At 36.6% G+C, this 21,899-nt stretch overlaps 2 protein-coding genes across 5 annotated transcripts in view; both read left to right on the plus strand.

The window, feature by feature from the left end:
* Nucleotides 1-11,202, plus strand: part of tp73 (tumor protein p73) — a 34,322-nt gene extending 23,120 nt beyond the window's left edge. For all 3 annotated transcript variants that reach the window (XM_084721475.1, XM_084721473.1, XM_084721472.1), the window contains 10 exons: nucleotides 1,191-1,377; nucleotides 2,059-2,174; nucleotides 3,129-3,238; nucleotides 3,744-3,886; nucleotides 4,094-4,182; nucleotides 4,428-4,555; nucleotides 6,281-6,435; nucleotides 6,591-6,723; nucleotides 8,773-8,866; nucleotides 9,154-11,202. In XM_084721475.1, the coding sequence (XP_084577601.1) occupies nucleotides 1,191-1,377; nucleotides 2,059-2,174; nucleotides 3,129-3,238; nucleotides 3,744-3,886; nucleotides 4,094-4,182; nucleotides 4,428-4,555; nucleotides 6,281-6,435; nucleotides 6,591-6,723; nucleotides 8,773-8,866; nucleotides 9,154-9,555 (1,557 nt within the window). In that variant the 3' untranslated portion in view covers nucleotides 9,556-11,202. The remainder of the gene's footprint in view (nucleotides 1-1,190; nucleotides 1,378-2,058; nucleotides 2,175-3,128; nucleotides 3,239-3,743; nucleotides 3,887-4,093; nucleotides 4,183-4,427; nucleotides 4,556-6,280; nucleotides 6,436-6,590; nucleotides 6,724-8,772; nucleotides 8,867-9,153) is intronic.
* A 2,419-nt stretch (nucleotides 11,203-13,621) lies between these two features.
* On the plus strand, nucleotides 13,622-21,631 carry rer1 (retention in endoplasmic reticulum sorting receptor 1). 2 transcript variants are annotated; one of them, XM_084721479.1, is made up of 7 exons: nucleotides 13,622-13,760; nucleotides 15,821-15,902; nucleotides 16,804-16,908; nucleotides 17,617-17,713; nucleotides 18,250-18,328; nucleotides 19,228-19,363; nucleotides 19,610-21,631. In XM_084721479.1, exons 2-7 carry the CDS (start codon nucleotides 15,822-15,824, stop codon nucleotides 19,697-19,699), a joined length of 588 nt encoding a protein of 195 aa, XP_084577605.1. In that variant the 5' UTR covers nucleotides 13,622-13,760; nucleotide 15,821; the 3' UTR covers nucleotides 19,700-21,631. The 2 variants fall into 2 exon arrangements, with proteins under 2 accessions (XP_084577605.1, XP_084577606.1); XM_084721480.1 differs by lacking the exon at nucleotides 13,622-13,760 and adding an exon at nucleotides 14,236-14,260.
* The last annotated feature ends 268 nt before the right edge of the window (nucleotides 21,632-21,899 follow it).

Here is a 21,899-nt window from a genome sequence, read left to right on the forward strand (position 1 = left end):
ACAGGACAACTGTCTTTTCAGTTTTTTCTTTTTTTTTTCTGGAAGATCCCTGTTTGATTCCACGGGAAGATTTTTGAGATTTTGTGACGGTGTTGAGGCATGCTACAGGTTTGACATCCCCGGTTGGATGCATCTGCACAGGCATTTACACACATATATACATGCGCACATTCATATATGTGTGTAAATGCTCATAATCTGAGGAATTATTCAAGATTTGCAGACAGCTCAGCATATTCTGAGTGAACTTTACTGTAACTGACTGTCTGACAGTAAAAAAACAAAAACAAAACATAATTTTTGTTGTCCAAAAGTTTCCAAACTATCCTTGTGAACTTACACTTCTCCTCCACCAGCTGTCACATCTCTCATTACTACCCACAAACCCCATCTGCTGGATGATAATCATGTATTCATTCTAATAACATAGTAATTACCTTGACTGGACATAAATTTTGTGCTGAGTGTTTTCTGGTATATTTTTCCTTTCTCCTTCTTTTTGTGCTCTCCCTAAATGGCACAATTTGTTCTGCAGCCATGATTTTATGTGATAATTACAGTGTCCTGTGGTCACACCCCACTATTTTACCATCATAATATCACACAGCTCTTTATTTGTCCATGTTGTCTTCTACTATTTTAAAACACTCTTTTGGCCGTGGTGCTGATAGATGTCCCAATGGCACAAATCAAATGTTATTTCATTTGGAACAATACTTCCACCTGCTGAAACAGGATTTCTCTTATGGTAGCACAGCCACAGGTTTTTCCCTCCTTAGTTTAGGTTTATCCATAGCTACATAAAACTGAAACGACACAGCTTGCAGTTTGTGTGTCTTTAATGTCTTAAGTCTAATTTGCAGTATATTGTTTGAAAAATTCAAATGTGAATGCACTGATTGATATTTGGTTGATGAACTAATGTATCTAAGTCTTCTGATATGTTCATTTACTACATTCTGGACAAGAAGAGCATAAATGCCTTAAAATTGGAAGATAAAATTCAAAGAGAAAGAAGACTTTAGTTCACACTCCCATTGGACTGATTGATTATTATGTTCTGAGAATGTCCAAGGCAGACAGCTCTTGCACTGTTCCTTTTCCTCACACACACAAAATTGCCATTTATCAGACATGATCACTGAGCTGCGCCTCTCGGACCCTGTGTGTTGTGTTCTTTTCCCACCCAGTACTCTCCATTGCTGAAGAAGCTCTACTGTCAGATTGCCAAGACCTGCCCAATCCAAATCAAGCTGTCATCCTCGCCTCCACATGGCAGCATCATCAGAGCCATGCCCGTCTACAAGAAGGCAGAGCATGTCACGGAAGTGGTCAAACGCTGCCCCAACCATGAACTAGGACGAGACTTCAATGATGGTATGAAGCCTGATTCTTTTCTGTAACTTATCGTAGTTGGATATTTTAGATTTCAATATTTTTTCCCCAAAACATGCCAATAATTTTGGGTTTTTAAGTTGATTACTGTCATCTGCAATCACCCAGGAGAAGATAAACTACATAATTCATTCATCTTTGATGTGAAATTTACACTAAAACACAAACATTTTGTGTAGTAACAAAGACTGGTCTTGGTCTTTGTATCATTAGTTTTTATTTTTATTTCATTTTTAATTATTATTTTCAATTCACTTTAGTTTCAGTTGGTTTCCAAGGCAGGTTAGCACATTTTAGTTTTTTTTTTTTTTTTTATCATTATCTGTTCTATATGGGCACAATTTAATAAATTCAGAGTAGGTATGACAGTACAAACACAACTCTCTCACAGTCATGTAGACATCCCAGTCTCAGTAAACACATGAACCAATGCCTCCTTACTTTGGTTGTCTTGACAAATTTGACCAAAAAGACAAAGGCTAAACTACAAACATTTCCTGTATATTTTTCTTTTATTTTAGTTAGTTAGTTTTGCAAGAACAAAATATCTAGTATTGATTTTGTTTAATTTTATAAGTATAAAAAACTTGATCTGGTGTCTGGTATGTGTGGTGTTTTGACTATAGATCACATCTCACCTTTCTTCCATCATCCTCTTCACAGGTCAAGCAGCTCCAGCCAGTCACCTGATCCGAGTGGAGGGGAATAACCTCTGTCAGTATGTGGATGATCCTGTCACTGGCCGGCAAAGTGTCTTTGTGCCTTATGAGGCTCCACAGGTTGGTGCTTTATCAGTATCTGTGCATCATAGAGACACACAATGCATTGTATTAAGCCCTTTAGGGACTTGAGACATCACATTTATTTACAGCTACCACAAGAAATTGTTTTATTGTGTTGATTTTTGATACATTTGGTTTCCTCCACCAAAACCACAAAATATAACATCAAAAATATCATTATCTGAATAAAACCCTCCTTCAGCTTCATTTTAACTCACTAACATATAGATGCACCAGTATTAAACTGCGACTGTTTCATTGCCAGTTAAAAACTCTTTGTGTTATAATAACAGTAGTAGGAATATTAATAGTAGGGATTGTGGTCTGCTGTGAATGTGCAAAATATTTGGGATATTTACTTTTTTAGTGAATTATACTGATGAGGACAATCCTTGTTGATTTCTAATATAATAATTAAAAATGGTGGTTTGGGCTGATGGTAATTAGAAGCACATATAGTAAAAGTCTTGTCCTGTGAGATGTGGGTTGCACAGAAGTTTACTCATCTGAGTCTATAGAAGATGTCCCTAATATTTTATACATTCAGCGCAAGTATTGTTGTTCAACACACAAATGAAAACATCAAGTTCATACCAAAGAAACAGATAATTTCAGTGAGATGCCTTGTAGGAAGCACCTCTATAAATAAAGATACCGGGCATGTTCAAACAAGCACCAGAGTGAGAAATCATCATGTCATGAGATTGCACCTGCGCAGTTTAATGAAAAGTCTCGCTTCACAATAAAGTGCACTGCAACACTGCCCTGTAGTGGAGAGCTGTCACATTTACTGTGAAATAGGAGCTTTGTTTGTGTGCTGATCAAAAAAAAATAGTTTGAGCCACAGACATTCTGGAATTCTTTTAGAAATGTCAGAGAATAAACCACCAATTCCTCCAATTAATTCCTCAGCATCAACTTATTGATAGTATTCATTGCTTTGAATTTCAGGTGGGGACTGAGTTTACCACCATCCTGTATAACTTCATGTGCAACAGCAGCTGTGTAGGCGGCATGAACAGGAGACCCATCCTCATCATCATCACTCTGGAAACCAGGGAGTAGGTCAACAATTCACAATTCATACACACAGACAGTTCAGACAAGGTTCTTCTTTTGAACATAACAAACAATTCTCAAACCTTTGTCTCCTACTTTATTTTTCATTTTCTCTGACACTGATTACTTAGTTTTATGCATTTAAAAATGCCAGTACATAATGGAAAATGGTACTGAACAAAATGACCACAATTCATTTGAAGGTGCAGAAAATACACATTAGATTATGTATCACTTACATTATTACATATATTTAATATTACCATGATAATGTACCTTGCTAATTTACCATGATAATGTACATTTTAGAATAAACTATGATTGCAACCATAGATTATAGTGTAATATTCAGTGCATTCTGTGCAGCCACCAGGCTAAAATAAGAATGAACAGTAAAGACATATTTAGACCTAATTTGGAATGTTAGAGAACCTACATTTCATCACTTTTCTTCACAAACTTCACTTGATGATTTTTTTAATTTTTTATCCTCAATTATCTCTGCAGTGGTCAAGTGTTGGGCAGAAGGTCATTTGAAGGTCGGATATGTGCATGTCCTGGCCGAGACCGCAAAGCAGATGAGGACCACTTCAGGGAACAACAGGCACTAAATGACAGTGTGGCCAAAAATGGCAATGTCAACAAGCGCAGTGAGTTGAATTAAACTGAATGACACATTGATGTACACATTTAAATAGTCAGAGATCAATGGCTTTACATATAGTGTGATACTGCCTGGCTGCTATATTCAACAATCAGCACTGGCCAAAATTGTTCAACATATTTTGACCCTCAGAAAGAATCAGTTCATGAAATCAGTTTGATTATGTTTCTGTTTCTGTTGCTGTCATCTGCAGACTTCAAACAGAGTCCACCAAATATTCCCAGTCCAAATATTAACATGAGGAAGAGGCGGCATGGAGAAGAAGAGATTTACTATATTCCTGTAAGTGCATTTTACATACTTGAATGATTTAGGCTTGATTGTATGATATTTTAGCCCTTGAAACTGTCAAATTAATTCATGTAGCAGTATGTGGAAATATTTACACTGACAACAAGAGAGTCAAATACCTTCGTTTCAAACACTGAAAACAAATGAACCATTTTTTAAAGGACAGACTCACCAGTCATTATTCCCTGCCCTGCAATAGTATGTAATGTTACTGAATATGTTGTGTTCGTGTGTAGGTTCGCGGTCGGGACAACTTTGAGCTGCTGATGAAGATTAAAGACAGTCTGGAGCTGGTGGAGCTGGTGCCACAGCCACTGGTGGACTCCTACAGACAACAAACACAGCAGCAGCTTCTACAGAGACCGTGAGTCTCTCCAGCACTAACACAGGCACACAGACGGACAATCTTGTTATGTTTAAAAGCGAGGAAGCAAACTTGAAAAGATATATCATTGACAGGAGTGTTCCCCCCCATACATGTAATTTAAAACTATTTTCCTGCATTTCTTTACCACTTAGTCTCTTGGATTAAGTCAGGAAACAGCCACCTGAACAAGCCTATATTAAAGTGCCATGAAAACCAAAAATGCATCAACAACAGTAGAATCTACAACTGGATGGAAAGGATTATTAAAAGAATGATTATTTCATGTTTTAACTTATTTATAAAAACATTATATAGCCTAAAATAGTAGCAGATTACATGCTACTAGGCCTCAAGGTCAAAAACATTTCATAAATGTTTGAAAATATATAACTATGTATATAAGTTTAAAGTCTAACCACTGCAACAAAGTACGAACAGTATGGACTAATGAAACGGCCTTACAACAACTATTTAATTCCAGTCCCCATCACACAAAGGTTCTAGTGGTATTCTCAATAACACCACTAGCTGGCATGCTGAGCTCAGAGTTGCACTAATTTGTGTCTGTTGTGGTGAAGCAGGGTTGGATGGAAAACATGCTGGATAATGGGTCTCATAGAGAGGTTTGAGAAACTGTGGGTTATTCTGCTGTAGTGTGGACCCTGTGTGGTATTGGTGCTGGAAATCCTTGAAAACATTTGAATTTTAACGTAGTGTTTTCAAGGTTTGAAAAGTGCTTTGATTGTGGATAAAGTGCTTGAAACTGCCTAACATTGTAATTGCATTATTTTCAGAATAAATTGATCTCTAACTGAATTAATTGCTTTTTAGATAAAAAAGGAAATAAGGTGAAGAGAGCCTAGTTCCTTTCACACTAAATGAAAACAACAACATAATGAAAACTTTGAAATTAAACAACTAAATAAATAAGATTGTATTGATATTGAACAAATTTGTCTAGTGAATGTTTGAGTGGTTATTTTATATTAGCTCAACTGGGTTATATAGGAAGTCTTCTTACAAACAAGTGATGCATTTTGAAACATGAAACTTTGTTGTGTTTTCCTTCCTACCTGGTTGTCATAGCACAATGGCACCTGATATAATGTGATAAAAAGTGAAATAATCAGTTACATGTGATTTACCATGGCTGTAAGGTGCCATACAAGCTTGAAAATACACCTTGACTGTATGATGATATGATGATGTCTATTTTAAAAGACAAAAAGAAGTGTGGGGGGGGGGGGGGGTAGTAGCAAAATGAGAACTTTCCTCACTGTACAACAAGCACACAGATACTGCTGCTTCTACTACTGCTGATACACACACATTGTACATAAATGCATCAGTGGAAAGATTTGATCAGCCCAAACAAAGACACATGTAAACACACAAAAAATGCCCCTTTCTTTATGTTCTCTCAGTTTTTTCTGAAAGGTCCCTGTTTGATCCCATGGGGAAGATTTTTTAGATTTTATGATTGTGTTGGGGCATGTTAAGGCTTTTCCATACCTCGTTCCAGTGTCTTTGGATTCATCTGGACTGATATTCACCACATACATAAAATAGAGGGAATGAGTTGAAGTCAGAAAGTCAGAAAAGAGAATAAAATAGAATAAATGTCACAAAAAGCTAAATTTAAGTTTTGTTGTGAAATGTCTTCACTAACATGCAGACACACACATTCTTCTAACCTCAGCTACATTCTTCTCTTTTCTCTAGGAGCCATATAGCCTCCCCTTCCTCCTACTCTCCACTGTCCAACATGAACAAGCTTCATGCCCACGGTGGTCTCAGCAAACCACCCCCAGTCAACCAGCTGGTGGGGCAGCAGCCCCAGCAACACCCCACTGCCCCCACCTCCATAGCTCATATGGGTGAGTATCTATGTCAAATCAAACCAGATGTACTCCGACCATGTTTCAAACCAGATTTCTGATCAGACAATATCAATGCTAGGAGAGTCTCTCTATGCCAATAGACTATTGTTATTCATTCATTATTTTATTGATCACCCCTTCATATCTCACAGGTTCAAACATGCTCAACAGCCACCACATGCAGGCCAATGGTGATATGAACGGTGGCCACAGCAGTCAGACTATAGTGTCTGCTTCCCACTGCAGCCCGCCCCCTCCGTATAACCCTGACCCCAGCCTTGTCAGGTACCTCACCCTCCAATGACACTCCTTTATCCTCCTGTAGGGGGCCAGCAGACAATCACATGCACTTGTTGGGCTAAACAAACTGGTAACACACTGAAGCCAGAACAGCTAGTTTGGTTGCCCATGTCCGTACAAAATTGAAATTTTTCCAAATACCTTTTTTTTTTTTTTTTGTAAAAGTTCCCATTTGCAGCAAAATATGTCTAGATGGAACTGTGTTATACAGTCAGTTTGATTTGATTATGGCTGCTCTGTAAAAGCTTGCAATTACAACACAAATCTCCTTACAGCCATGGCTGGTGCCATAACGAAGGTCCACTGGAGAATTGGCTGCATGGAAATAATGTCTGTAGATAATGCAACTGGAAAAACACATTGCTATGGTTGTGTTATATGAGTAGGTTAATTCAATTATGTTTATGTTATGTTAATCCATTAAAAAGTGCTTGTTTTGCCACTGACATGCTGTTATCTCTAACAACATTATGGAAAGGATTTAAACAGTAAGACTCTTTTGTTTAACTATAAACAGCCACTATTCGTCTCTGTTGAAAGTTACCAGACTTCCTCTACAAAAACAGTAATAACACTCAGCAAAAGCATCTTGGCTTATCTTTCCAATGTTCCAACGATCACCAACTCTGCTGTTCAGTCAAAATAAAACCTTAATTCAGTGAGATAGATGTGAAAATATTCTGGCAGTCCATGCCATTTCTCCTTGCTGCTTTTCTGATGTCTGGCCTCCCTCTTGTTCCTCACCTGGTATTTTCACAGTGGAAAGACAAGCTAAGACATTTTTGGTGAGTTTTATTTTGTATCTGTCGAGTTGGAATGAAGATGAAAATGATAAAATTACTGTTTCTGTAATGGGAATCTGGTGAGTTTGACAAGAGCAATAAGACACTTGATTCTGCAAATGTTTCTTACTGTTTAACAAAAAAGGTCAACGTCCTTAGGGATTATTTCCATAATCTTGTAATACAAAATAACAATCTGAGCCAATGTCAAAATCAATCAATGGCAAAAGAAGCACTTTTGGTGGATGTTTTTTTTTTGCGGGTGTGCCAAGGCACTTAAGGATAACATTGCATCTTGTTAAGCCAGCTGCCACCTGCAGTACACAACAATTTTTAAAAAAAAAATGTTGTTCCATAGTCCTTTAGACACAAAAACACAAGAAAATAGGGTCCATGCTTAAAATTACCAAAGTTTTCCCTGAAGTTAACGTGAAAAGTGTGTCAGCTCCGTTTCTTTACTCTGGTCATACAGCCAAGTTCCTCAAGGGTTGTAGACCTCCACTATGGTTGCCAGAGGGCTTGTGATGTCACACAAGAGCCCAAATTGTGTCACACACATATCTTAACTCATTCACACTGTTACTGTGTATACAGCCTTCCTTTGCAATGCACTAAAGCGAATTTTCATCGAAAGAAATTTCCATTGTTTAAAGTTGTTTCATTTTCATTTTAAACAGGGTTTTGTTTTGTAGTTTACTAAGATAATGTGTCAATGCAGTCGTTTAAACTTAAACTTTGCTTTTGCATTTTCAACATTTTTTAACATGTTTCTAGAGTTTTATGTTTATTGTACAGTTAAATTGCAGTTAGCTTCTTTTTTGATTACACTGTATGTTGCCAAATCTTTAACATTTCTGTATTTATAATAAAGGTTCTTCATAAAAGCAAGAATGGCCTTATGAATCATTAATAAAAATGCATGTTTATGATTTTACTTGCACTGCATCCACTTAGATCTATAGTTTCTGTACACTTGATTCTCGATCTAATTCTTTCACTCAGTTTTGAAAGAAACTAATAATAACTTCAACAGACAGTGAGATAATGATCTAACATAACAGCGTGAGGTGCTTCTCTATTCAGTTGTCTAAAAATAATTGCCCTAATTATCAAGTTAGGATATTCTTATTCTATTCAAGCACAACTACACTTTTCCTTAGTGTTAATAAAGTAAAATTATTTTTATATTACAGTCCAACTGTAGCTTTGATCTAATGGCAGTCTAAGCAGCCCTGCTTTTCTTCCCATACAGTTTTCTAACCAGTCTGGGCTGTCAGAACTTCATTGACTACTTCACCTCCGAAGGCCTCCAGTCTATCTACCATCTCCAGACTCTCTCCATGGAGGTAACTACTCCGTTCCTGCACTCACAATCTCATAGGGAAAATAATGTGCAGAGTAATAAATTATTTTGTATAGAGCTTCACAGAAAACAAAGGAAAAATTGTGAAGGTAAGAAGAAACTAGTGAACAAAACAGAAAAGTTTTAAAGAAGTGGATTTTTTTTTTTTTTTTTTTACTAGAGGGTACTTTGTAGAGTTTTTGACCCCTAGTATTTTTGCATCTTGCACACTTCTTTGTTTTTTCCTACAGTCTTCCACTCATCCAATGTCTGACTTTGTGCCTTCACCAGGATTTAGATGCACTGAAGATACCCGAGCAGTCCCGCCTTGCCATCTGGCGAGGTCTACAGGACATGAAACAAGGAGCTTCCCTCCAACTGCCTGCCTCTGCGCATCACCACGACTATCACGGCCAGCAGCTTCTTCGCTCCAGCAGCAACATGGCTGCCTCTGCCATGGCGGCCATTGGAGCTGCTGGCGGGGAACTGCAACGTCAGCGCGTCATGGAGGCTGTGCACTTTCGTGTCCGCCACACCATCACCATCCCCAACAGGTCGGGTGTTGTTGGGACATCGGGGATGGCAGCAGCCACCGATGAGTGGGCTGACTTTGGTTTCGACATGCCCGACTGCAAGCTGTCACGTAGCAAGCACTCCATCAAGGAGGAGTTCATGGAGAGTGATGTTCACTGAGCCAAGAAAGAATCTTTGGACTGTTTTGCCAATATTGTCAGAATCAGCCAGAGTACAGGCATGTGCATAGGGTTTTTAAATGTGCTTTTAGGTATTGCTGTCAGTGATTTGCAGAGAACCAAGTTCCATTTTGAGTGTGTTAATGCACTTTACTGTGCAGTCTTTTGAACAATTGTTCTACCCAGAAGATTGAACATAAGACAACACAAGAGGACATGTCAAGTCTAAATAGCAAATACCACTGTGTCAATAGCATTGTCAAGGCAATGCTTAACAGAAAAGGTCTGGTCTGTTCTTTTGGGGACTCTGATAAGTGCATGCTTAAATAGGAAAATGTAACTTTTTCTGGAAAACAGGAAGTTGTTTGGTTGCACTGTGCAATAATACATGACACATTTTTCGGCATCTAATTTCATTTATGGTGAAAACAAAATGTAGCAATTGCACAATCGCACAAATGTCACAGTAGACGTATCACCATTTTACAACTTGCTAGTTTCATTCTAGTATTTCAATACAAAATAATAGCTCTCAACTGACTTATTTATTGTTGTTCACTCAGTTTTCTTTCACTTGTACAAATGTATATACTGTATTTTGTAAATGTTTTGGACTAGATGTGGTTGAAAAGGGGTATTTAGATTCAACATGGTGTATGTCCTGGTTGAACCAAATGTATAGAATTGAACTGTAATTCAAACTGACAGCTATGGAAACACATAGCCATGTGTATTTTTAATGACTAAAATGAAAATGTGATGACCTCTAGTTCAGTATGCCCTTATCATTTCATTGTTCAAAAAATTGTTTAATGGGCTTTGGTATTAATTGTGTGTATTCATGAAAACTCCTAAACATGTAATATCAGATGTTAGACATTGCAACCATTACTTTTTTATTTTGTCGTAGGAAATATTGTGTTAATTCTTGTATAAATACTTTGCAATACAGTTGAGAGACTAGATATCAAAATCAGTATTATATCTTAATTGCAGGGGTTTAATCAGAATTGTGAATAATAAATTAAGAATCACATCCCTGTTTACAAAGACACAAGATAAGACAGTAGCATTTCGTCCTTCTTTGTGTATTTTGAAAAACCTTGCAGGGCAAGGTCCTCATTTATTGATTATAGCTAGTTGTGTACCTAGTATGTATCTTCATGGCACTTGTTTGTGGATATTTAACAGCAACATTCCAGTTTTATTTCTAGATTGCCAGCATGATTAATCATGGTGCAATTCTAGTATTGGTGTCAAAATTGTTTGAAGTAACTACATGACTTTGTAACGTGATAATAATTTGTACTTAACTTGCAGCCATTTTCTTTATAAAGGCCATCTCACTAACAAAGACACATTCTCACCCACTAACTACCAACTGGTCAATGAAAGAGCACTTTAATGCTTTCAAAGTAAAGTAATTTAGGATTATTTGTGCTTATGATCAGTATTATGCATTACCACAATGTAAATAGAACTAGTGCTTGTTTTGATATTCCTGGTAAGTTTTTTGTTATCAGTTTTGTAAGGATTATTAAGATGTGTACCTATATAACTATTGCTGTTCATCAGAGTCCATTAGTTTCTAAGGTTGTTAAGCTGTGTTTTTTTCTTAAAATCATGGATATTAAAATATTTGCCTTCCTTTAATGTCTCTGTTTGTTAAACTCAAAAAAGTTTTTAGACCAGGGGTTTTCAAAGTGGGAAGTGGGGCTCCAAACATCAGGGGAGGCTCAATGAAGGGAAATGAAACAATATTACATTTGTTATCACATTAGTTGTCAATAAGAGATCACATAGAATAACCTAAATGCGTCTGATTTCATTAAGGAGAGTTTAGAGAGTAATGGGGTAATTATACTGTTTTTCTCAATTCCCTAGTGTCAGAACCACGACAGGACAGGCCTTTTTTAAAATGTATTTCCTGGTTTGTATGGGAGCTGGAAATCCTAGAAAAAACACTTGATTTTCAGTGTAGTGTTTTTAGGGTTTGAAAAGTACTTGGATTTTAAACAAGTGCTTTAACCTGCTTGAAACTGCAAATGCATTACTTTCATAATAAATAGCTGACTGACTAGTTCGCATTTTAGATAAAGAAATAAAGTGAGACAGGTATTGGCTCAGCTATGTTATATGGGATTAAAGACATATCACACATTTTGAAACATTAAAGTTGGAGAATGCTATCACAAAACATAATTCTGGTTGTTTATTGTACAAATAACATGTTATTTATAATGACAATATTGCTCAAAATTGGTATGTATGTATGTTATGTCATGCAATACAGTGAAATTATTATTATTATTATTATTTTGTCTGTATTCCTCAACTAGGAAGTTCTTTTACTTGCTGCAGTCATGGAGGTCGGCAAGATGGCGGACAAGACAGGCTGTTGTTTCTAGGCTATCATCCAACTGCCCCGAAATTAACATGAAAACTTTATGTTTTTTCAGGCACTAGAACAAACATTGACGCGAGTGCCTGAGTGAACATTTACTCCACTTCAAAGTGTGTAATGAGTTTAAAACTGTACTTTTTGAACCAACCTTCACCGTCCGGGAAGATTGAAGTTAAGCTACCTGCAGCTTCAACACAAGCTAGTGCGAGGGACCACGACTACTTGCAGATGGATATAACAACTACCGTTGGTACAAAGAGAAAATCCTTTCCTGTTACTTCAACGAAAAACACCCCACCACCCACAAAGGTAAAAACTCCCCAAGAACCGACTACATCGTTAGTCCCACACGAGGCGCTCGTCAAGACAATAGAAAAGCTAACTGCTAAAATGGACAACTTCGGTGACCAGCTAAGAGAAAACTCTGTCATGGTGGCTAACATCTCCAGGCTTGTGGAGATGAATGCAGCTGAGATTAGAGTGCAAAGTTAAGGTGCAAGCAGTGGAAAAGGAAATGGCCCATCTCATCAAAGAAAATGTGGATCTGAAAGAAAAAGTGATGGAGCTGGAGAGGTAAAAGAGGCGCTGGAACCTCAAAATACATGGTCTAAAAGAGAAGGATGATGAACGTACTCGAGATGTTGTCATAGATATCCTGTCCAAGATTGTGCTGCAGTGGGCTACATCGATGGAAACCTTGGTTGAGCAATCCCTCAATCTGTTATTGTGATGTCACATAATTTATTTCAAAACAATGTAAACCCAAATCTCCCTTCGCTTTTGGTGAATGGTCTGAACATCACTGATTTAAAACTACCTAATTTCACAATCCGACAAACCTTCATTAAAGAAATATATCCATTCTCATCAAACAGATATTCAATTGTACAATTCTTCTCTAAAAAAGAAGTTGAGAGTCTGAGTTCGAATTTCTTCAAGTTTCCTGTTGCAGTGAAGGAGATTCACTTTAAGATTCTCAATGAAATATACCCCTCTGCTGGATTCTTAAGATGTCGTTTTGGTTTAGATCATAATAACTGTTCATTCTGTGATGAATACATTGAAACTACAGAACATTTATTTTATGAATGTAATTTTGCTCGTGCCTTTTGGGATGATTTGCATTATTGGTTGTTTCCTTAATTTGTCAATTTCTCTAATCTAACCAAGGAAAATGTTTTGTTTAGTTTACCTGTGACACATAACCTGGCAATCAACTCAGTCATCATTCTTGGAAAGTTTTTTATACATAAAAACAGATTCATGAAATCAAAACCATTTTTTTCTGTTTTTCACACGGAAGTGTGTCATTACTTTTCATCACTGAAATACATGGAGAAAAAGAATGCAATGAAACTTTGCAAGTTAGCAGAGGATCTTAACCTTACAGAGAACCCCTAGCTCTATTCTCTAATTCCCTACTGAGTTTCTTTTATTTATTTATGGGCCTTTTTTGTTATTTATTTTATGCAACTTTATTTTGTTATTACTATGATTTTAATTTTCTCTTCATCCACATTGTATTTATTTACCCATTTCTAGGCTTGTCTGTTCCCTTGTTCTTTATGTGCCACACTGCATTACACCAATTTGATTTTGTAAATTCGCTAATAAAGGGTTTTAAAAAAAAACTTGCTGCAGTCATGTTAAGGCCCGACACTTCCTCGTTTCATTTTCGGGGCTCGACTATCTTGCCTGCCCTATGTTCGAATTCTCGCGGAAGTACTGACGTGTTCACACACGACAGGAAGCTAGTTTAGCTAGCTAGGTAGAGCCGGGTAGTGACACAGCGGCCGTATCAGGTAAGAACGGACTGTCATTGATTATTTTCCCTGTAATTGCAAACACAACGAAAAGACGCAGACAGATATTTAAACTAAGACACACATTACGAAATGATTGTTGTCATTCAGTGAGTACGTATATGGTTACTATAGAATTGTTTGATTTCTAACCGGGCTAACTGGCTAGCTGTGCAGCAGTTGGTAATGTAGTGCCTCCGGAAGTGAGTTGTCAGATTATTACATTTCCTGCTGGTACTTGTAGTTCATCGTTTTTCTTAGTACCATTCATTGCAAAGGAAAGAGGGTGAGTCATGAACTACATTTTCTTTTGCTAGGTCTTAATGTGCGCTTCGCAGGAGTTGTGGGAAATGTAGTTACATAAATTAATTTCAGGGCCGCTGAGGGTTAACTGAAGCTTTGCTAAAACTACACAACCCATACAAGCGGTAATTTGGGCCAAAGGGCAATGTACATTCAGATGCTAGTTAGCTTCTTTGAAGGCTAATTTATAAGCTAACGTGAGTAACTTCGAATAATCAACTGACGAAACGTTGCTAACTGTTATTGTAACAACTGTTTCGATCGCAGCCATACTGTGGTTTTCCTAAAGAGCCTGTTTTTATAAAATATGACTTATTAGCTACCTTCGTGACTTCCAAGCCCGTTAGCTAGTCATGTAGCTAAGGTTAGCTAAAATTACAGACGACTCTAACGTTACAGGTAATGCTTTTTTAGCTAACGTTACGTGTCAGAATCAATCTTTAAAATGCAGCGTAATTGCTACGGTTAACACAGTGCAAGTTCGTAGTTAAATAAACGAAACATGAACCCAAACTACGATACTAAAGTTGGGAAATGTTACCTAGAAAAATCATGATCCTTACGGCACGAAGTCAGTGATTTTCTATCTAGCAGTAATCTCAAATATAATTCGTCAAAACATGTCGTCATTGGTTAGATTTAGTTATACAGCATGCAAATTTTAACAGAGCGATTACTAGATCATGTTCTCCAACGCCATTTCCCCATGTTGATAATCGATAATCGAACATCATTCTCACTGTCTTGTGTAGCTGTCATATGTATCTGTAAGACAGCTGTTACTCTGGTTTCTTTATAAAGTTGAACACAAGTTTCAGGTAGATTCTTTTCTCAACTAGACCTGCTGTGTTTTTTGTCAGCAGCACCTTTACTAAAGCACAAACGCAAAGTTTATTTATAATTGAGAACAATACCATGTTTTTACGTACAGTCAGAAATGTTCATTTCTTTTTCTACTGTTTTCTCTTCTTTGGGATCACTTTTAGCGCACCAGCTGCTTATTATTAGCACTATGTCAATAAAACGCCTCATATAATGCATATAATTGCGATTATCACATCTATATTTACAGGGACCCACAAGACTATCTCTTGAAAAGCCGATTAAGAGCTTTTTAAGTCAGACCTGCCAATTCTGATTTTGTCTAATTCCAGTTTCCTTTTTGAGCAGAAACTAATTGACAGCATACAAAAACATTTTGTAACTTTTTCTGTAAATAACTTCTACATTTTCTCCAAAAGTGCTCCAGGTTGCTGCCAGGTCTTGTCTTCTTTTTTCTCTCTCTTCACATTTTCCTTTTTTCAGTCTTTCTTCTCACTGCTTCTCTCCTCCTGTCTTCTCACATTTTTGTCCCTTTTAATTATGTCCTCTATTTGTCCCTCTCTTCTTCACCTAAATCTCCTCTTTATCCTGTTCTTGGAGTCTAAATGGAAAATAGATCCTTACAAGACCTGCACTTCACATTTACCCCTACAAAAATGTCAAGCATTACTAAAAAAATGTCAGTGAACAACAAATTAAAGTTAATGTTGATGTGTGTCCTCTCTCTTCAGCAAAGCTATGTAGGCTGGAAACAGTTCCACCATGCTGTCTTACAAATGTGATTAAATGTTCCTAAAGTGGGAGATGCCATGTTTGTGCATGATAGAGAATGGCATTACCTATTGCGGCTAATAAGGTCTGTTTCAGTCAGACTAGCCAAGTAGCCTATATTCATGCACCACTAATCAAAATATCTTGTTTATTTTCACTGACAGAATGTCAGAAGGGGACAGTGTTGGGGAGTCAATCCATGGGAAACCATCTGTAGTCTCCGTCTTTTTCACACGGATTGGACAGGTAATATCACTCTATCATTCAAATCAGTCATGATCACTCATTAATTAGGGAGGTGTTTAGTGCCTAAACACAGGATTGTGTATCTCATGCCCATAACGCATCCAGTCAAATTTCCCTGCTAAAAAGTTAAAAGTTCAAATATTCAGATTAGTTGCTAAAATGTTAAATTTGTATTGATTAAACTTCATTCTATGGAATGAATCGGGTATGCCAGTGGAATTTTATTTTAAGAAATATTTCTGGACTGGAATGTTACAAGACCAGTGTTACAAGAACTGATATCACAGTGCCCACCTTCAAAATTCCTAAGAGGAGCACACTCAGAAACATAAGCTTAAATCATACTGAAAGTCATTTACCACACACAGATGATGTAGTATTCTAGTTGTTTTAGTGGAATCAAAGGTCTAGATGAATTGTTATATTTCGGTTTAATATGTCCTTTGCATGAATTTCAAATTAGCAGCACAATTTTTCAGTGTAGTGCATTTCCTGCTTTCAGTTTCCTAGTTTCAATCACTTATTCTTATCTCCTTTGTATTTAAATGATCACTTCAGTAGCAGTATTTCTCAAGCTTTCTACTCATTGGTGGTATCAGTGCATCCTGACTGTGAGCAGGAAGGTGGCCATTGTTTTGTTTAATTGTATTGATCAGTAGAGAAGACATTGGTTCAAGCAGGGTTAGGAGATACTTAAATTGAAATACATACCTTTACAGTAACTTGTAATTAGGGCCATGCTAGTCATGGGATGCTCAGTTAATGTCCAATATCTCTGTATCCCCACAAAATTATAAGTGAAAGTATCTGCAGTGCTTTATCTCAGTTTGCGTCTAACTTGGTTGGTGGTATTCTCTATATCTGATGGCTATATTTTTGTTTCCTTGTGTTTTTATAACAGATCTATCAGTCATGGCTAGACAAGTCAACACCATTCTATGCAGTGCGGTGGGCAGCCACTCTTCTACTCACTGCTGTCTACATGATCAGAGTGTACATACTACAGGTAATTTATATCATTATGTTTCTGTATTTTTTTCAATTTACTATATTGCTGTTTGTTTAGAGAAGTCAGAAAACAAACAGCTCCATCACAGAATTATTCTATTCCTCTGCAATGTCCAATTATTTGAAACTTTGGTCAGAAAAAGTGTTGCACACTCTCGCTCCATATGCATTTTTCTTTTATTCTAATTTTGGCCCTCAGACTCTCTTCAAGATCAACAACAATGAAGGCCTCAGGGCCAAAAATATCGTCAGAATAAAACAGAAATGCAAATAAAAGAGAAATGGAGTGTGCAAGACTTTTTTTTTTTTTTAACCAAGTTTCAAGTCTATGTCCAGTGATCAGCATCTTACCACAACCCCTGGTGTGAGTTATCTTTCAATATTGTACAATTTTTTGAGACCACCACAGTGAGAGGTATTCATTCACCTGTACTAATTAATTGCTAATGATTAGTTCTGTTGTTATTCTGGAATGTATTATATTTAAAGCTTGTTGTTTCCAGTTCTTGGTGATTTTCACCAAAGGTGAAAGATTGGTTTAGGGGATTGTACATGCTTTTTGTTGTGATTCATTGTGTGATATGTGTGTTTTAAGCTTGCTTTGCCAGTTCATTTCCAGAAAAAAAATTAAGCATTTATGATTTTTACTAACAAAGGTACACTTTTAGCCTTTTGATGTAATGATGTTCCTTATGCTGCCTTTCAGGGTTGGTATATAGTAACATATGCTTTGGGAATCTACCATCTCAACCTGTTCATTGCTTTTCTATCGCCAAAAGTGGATCCTTCACTGCTTGAAGAAGGCAAGTTGACTCAGTTAAATCAGATCTCTTTTATGTAGCGTGGTCATGCTGTGCACTTGGCGGTAGGTTCCACTCATTTAGGATTATGACAAGTGACAGCTATATTCAGTATCAGTTCCATTTAAGGTCAAACTAAAATCAGATGTTACAAGAATGGTCTCTCTCATACACAACATAGTATATATAGTCAACAGAACATAATACTATTGTACATTTAAATATTTGAGGATGGAGTTGAAATTCATTTTTTATAAGCATTTGGTTGACAATGTGTAACCTGAAAAAAATGAATGGATTCTAATAGACCAATAAAAGGCCACTACATCCACAAAGTCAAACTTGTCATTCCATTCAAGGAAATAAAATGTCAGTGCCAGTCACACCACTGTGATCTCTTGTAAGTAAAGTGATAACATCCCAGCAGTGACTGTTTAATTCCAAAAACTATTTGGAAATAGTTAATGTATTTTATGTGGCTTCAATAAGCCTTTTCTCTGTACCACCCCATGTCACTCCATAACCTATCTCTACTGCAGATGAGGGCCCATCCCTCCCTACCAAGCAGAACGAGGAGTTCCGCCCTTTCATCAGGAGGTTGCCTGAATTCAAATTCTGGTGAGTCCGTCTTTTGATCTGGGCATTTCTGGCTTTTAACAACAAGGGGGTTACAAATTTAATTCTTTGGAGTGACCTGTGTGGCCAAAGTGAAAGTTACATAGAGCTTGTTTGTAAAAGAAGGTAACATTTTAGCTCAAACCAAAGACCTTTGATTGGATTAAACTGTGTGTATTTGCTTATGATCACATGTGATCCTACAGCTTCATCTCAACTTAATCTCTACTTCATGTCTGTCATCCACAGATCATCTCTTTAGCATTACCTTCCCTTTCCCTAAAGAAATATTTGATATAAAAAACTTTTCATCAGGCTATTGTAAGCACAGCTTGACAAACTTACCATGACATTAACATCTTTGAATAGTTTTAGACATTATAAAATGCATTATAATACATTAAGATATAACTTTAGCCAACAACCTTTTGTTCATATTGACAAATCAGTCAAGGTAGTTAAATTTGTTTTCCAATTGTGCCTTTCTCATTTTCCAGTATAGATTCATTCCATGTTATGAACTAATAAATCCCCCTTGATTCTCTCCACATTGATCCCAAAATGAAATATCCTTTAGTGTCTATAGTCTAGATCATGGGGTCCCAGACTTGTTCAGCTCAAGATCCAAAAGACAAGTATCAGCAATTACAGCTAATACTAACAAGTAATGACAGCTAGCTAGCAATACACTAATCACATCACATACCCAATTTGGGACCCAATAAACTGAGTCTGTGACCCATTTTGGGTTGTGACCCTAAGTTTAGGAGACACTGGTTTAGACATACATGACACATTCAGAAAATGAGTATAGATTAGAGTTGAGGATGTTGGTAATTTATACTTCCTTAACGTCACAAATGTGGTTTCACTAACTGAGGTTATGTCACTTTTCTTGGCAGGCATTCAGCGACAAAAGGCATCGTCATCGCCATGATTTGCACATTTTTTGATGCCTTCAATGTGCCAGTGTTCTGGCCTATACTTGTAATGTACTTCATCATGCTCTTCTGCATCACCATGAAGAGGCAGATCAAGGTAAAAAAGTATACACCAACTGGCAATAACACCAAACTAAATAATTTACCCTTTATGTGCGGTGCATTTGTTTTATTTTGAATACCTGAACAGCTTGTTAAGCACATAATTTTTTGTGTTTTTTTTAATCTACCTGATTAAACCAGCAGTCATTTCTGCTACTCCATCACACGAGACATTTGGTAAAATGTTTGAGCAGTCCTGAGGAATACCTTTCACTAATCCCCTTCTTTATCTTCCCTCTAGCACATGGTCAAGTACAGATACCTACCCTTCACACATGGGAAGAGGACATACAAAGGCAAGGACGACACAGGGAAAACTTTTGCTAGTTAAAACTTCCACCTACCCTTCCCCTCCTTCTCATTTGAAATTTATCTGTCATGGCTAGTGGGGAGTGACAAGGGTTAGAGTTTCATTTTGTTTTTTGTAAGTGGGACAGTAATATTAAAACATAATATGATAAATACGAGTTTTAATCCGTGGTTCATTGTTGGATGAGGATGAGCAGCACGGATCAAATTAGTCAGAAATTACTGCCTTTCTCTATAAAGGGTAGGATTTTTTTTTCTTTTTCTTTTTTCTTTTTCTTTTTTTTAAAGATTTTTTTCAGTGGTAGGTGAGACTCAGTGCTACCTTTTGCCTTGTTAAGCCCATGGAGTAAGTATGACGTCATCTAGAAGGAACCACACTGAAAAAAAAATTGCAGTGAATTTGTGATTTTTTATTTTTTTCAAAGATGGTAATTCTAGTACATCTCCTTCTCCCAAGTGAAATAAATCTGCCAACTGTTGATTTAATATATTGGTATCTACTTATTTGTAACAAGTTACACTTTGAAAGTCAGTAGTATTAGTAGCAAAATAACATGATCAGATATGTAAGATGAAATCTGAAGGAAATACAACTTCTTCAAGTTGAATTATTTCATCTTTTGTGATAAAAGTGTGCGGCTACTCTGGCTTACAAGTGATTCAGCCAGTTGTCCTCTGTACTAGATGCAGACACTTTTAAATTAGAAATTAGTCACATTTCACTTGAATATGCATTCATGACAGGCAAAAAAACACCATGTATCATAATTCATCCCTTGAAATTATTAAACTCGGCACAAATATTTTTTGATTGATGCATCTCTTGAATTGGCAACTGAATCTCTGTGTATTACTTGATTGTCACAAGCATAGCCAATGGAGCAAGATCAATATGGTTGATTATTAATTATTATCATTATTCATTTCAGCCACCCACCACATCATTGAATGCATAATTCAAAGCGAGTGTCACTAACCCCAACCCATTTAGTCTCCCATAGGCTGTAGTCTAACTTTAAATCAATTCTGTCTACTTTTGCGCCTTTGTAGAGTTTAACAGATGGGATACTGTGTCATTGCCCACCCCTATAAACCAAATGTCTTTATAATATTAGGGGTAATTTAGCTTGCAATGGCCGTTGAATGAATTTGCTTTACCTCAGATTTTTATGCCATTATTCAAAATATACTGTGGCTTCAAAATGCACAAGCAGTATTCAAGGCCAATTCATAACAAGGCCTAATCTGAGATAATAGTCAAGCAATTACCCGTTTACCCCAACGAGAGTTTTCTCTTTGAAACATTTTCCCATCTGTGTTTCAAAGCCTGGGGTCCATTCAATCTGTGTAGACTAGCTGTTGTAGTCCTTTATAATCTGTGTTTACTTTGATAAAAGTTATGGTAAATATAGTCATTCCAAGCAAACTTTTGTTCTCTTTCTTTTGCAGAGGAAACATAAGAAAACAGAGATTGAGAGCTTTTATTAAAACAAATGGATGAAGTGGGTGGCGATCACACTTTCTTTTCTATAAACCTGTTGATTTGTTTTCTCCATTTTTATCAGAATGCTGGGGATTATCTGTCATTACTAAACTTTGATCAGCACTGTAGTAAGGGATCAAAACATTTTCCTGTAAAAAGTTTGTGTTTCAAAGGATTGTCTGGAGGATTTGTAAATATATATATTTTAAAATATGAAATTTTTTTGAGATTATTTTTATTTTTGTTTTTTCTTCCAACCACCATACTGTTTCCAAGTGTTTAAATCCATTTTAGTTGAAATTGATGAAAAGCAGAACTGGTTAATTGGGTTCTAGATTTGATGAATTAAATATGTTTCTCATGGAATGCATGTTATTGTTTTCTTGTGCTACAGTTATAAACAAAAACTTGATTTTAATAACTTAAGTGTAATTTTTTCACTCCAAATGCTATTAAAGAGGCTGTGTCCCTGTACATACGTGTCTTGGCTTCATATTTTATAGGTATACATGAGGAGAGTTAAAGGATAATCAACCAAATAATTTTATCTGTATCCCAAGATGTGACTACAACTCTGTTTCCCAAAGTCCCTGACAACACAGTTTATAACGCACATAACTTTTCTCACACTGAATAAACATATCCAGACTGGTGTTGAGAAATGCAAATACAGTCAAACATTCTTGTGCACGTGACAGGGTCACTGTAACAGCAGTCTAGATGATTTTTGCATGCTGAT

Source organism: Lutjanus erythropterus, chromosome 6, assembly GCF_056507025.1.
Source record: "Lutjanus erythropterus isolate fLutEry1 chromosome 6, fLutEry1.hap2, whole genome shotgun sequence".
Taxonomy (NCBI): Eukaryota; Metazoa; Chordata; class Actinopteri; order Lutjaniformes; family Lutjanidae; genus Lutjanus; species Lutjanus erythropterus.

What these genes read in the sequence shown, in the direction of transcription:
- rer1 (XM_084721479.1), top strand. Translation starts at nt 15,822, where the DNA reads ATGTCAGAAGGGGACAGTGTTGGGGAGTCAATCCATGGGAAACCATCT. An exon ending in TCCTTCACTGCTTGAAGAAG is followed by an intron (nt 17,714 to 18,249) that starts GCAAGTTGACTC and finishes TCTCTACTGCAG; the next exon opens with ATGAGGGCCCATCCCTCCCT. An exon ending in TTGCCTGAATTCAAATTCTG is followed by an intron (nt 18,329 to 19,227) that starts GTGAGTCCGTCT and finishes TTTTCTTGGCAG; the next exon opens with GCATTCAGCGACAAAAGGCA.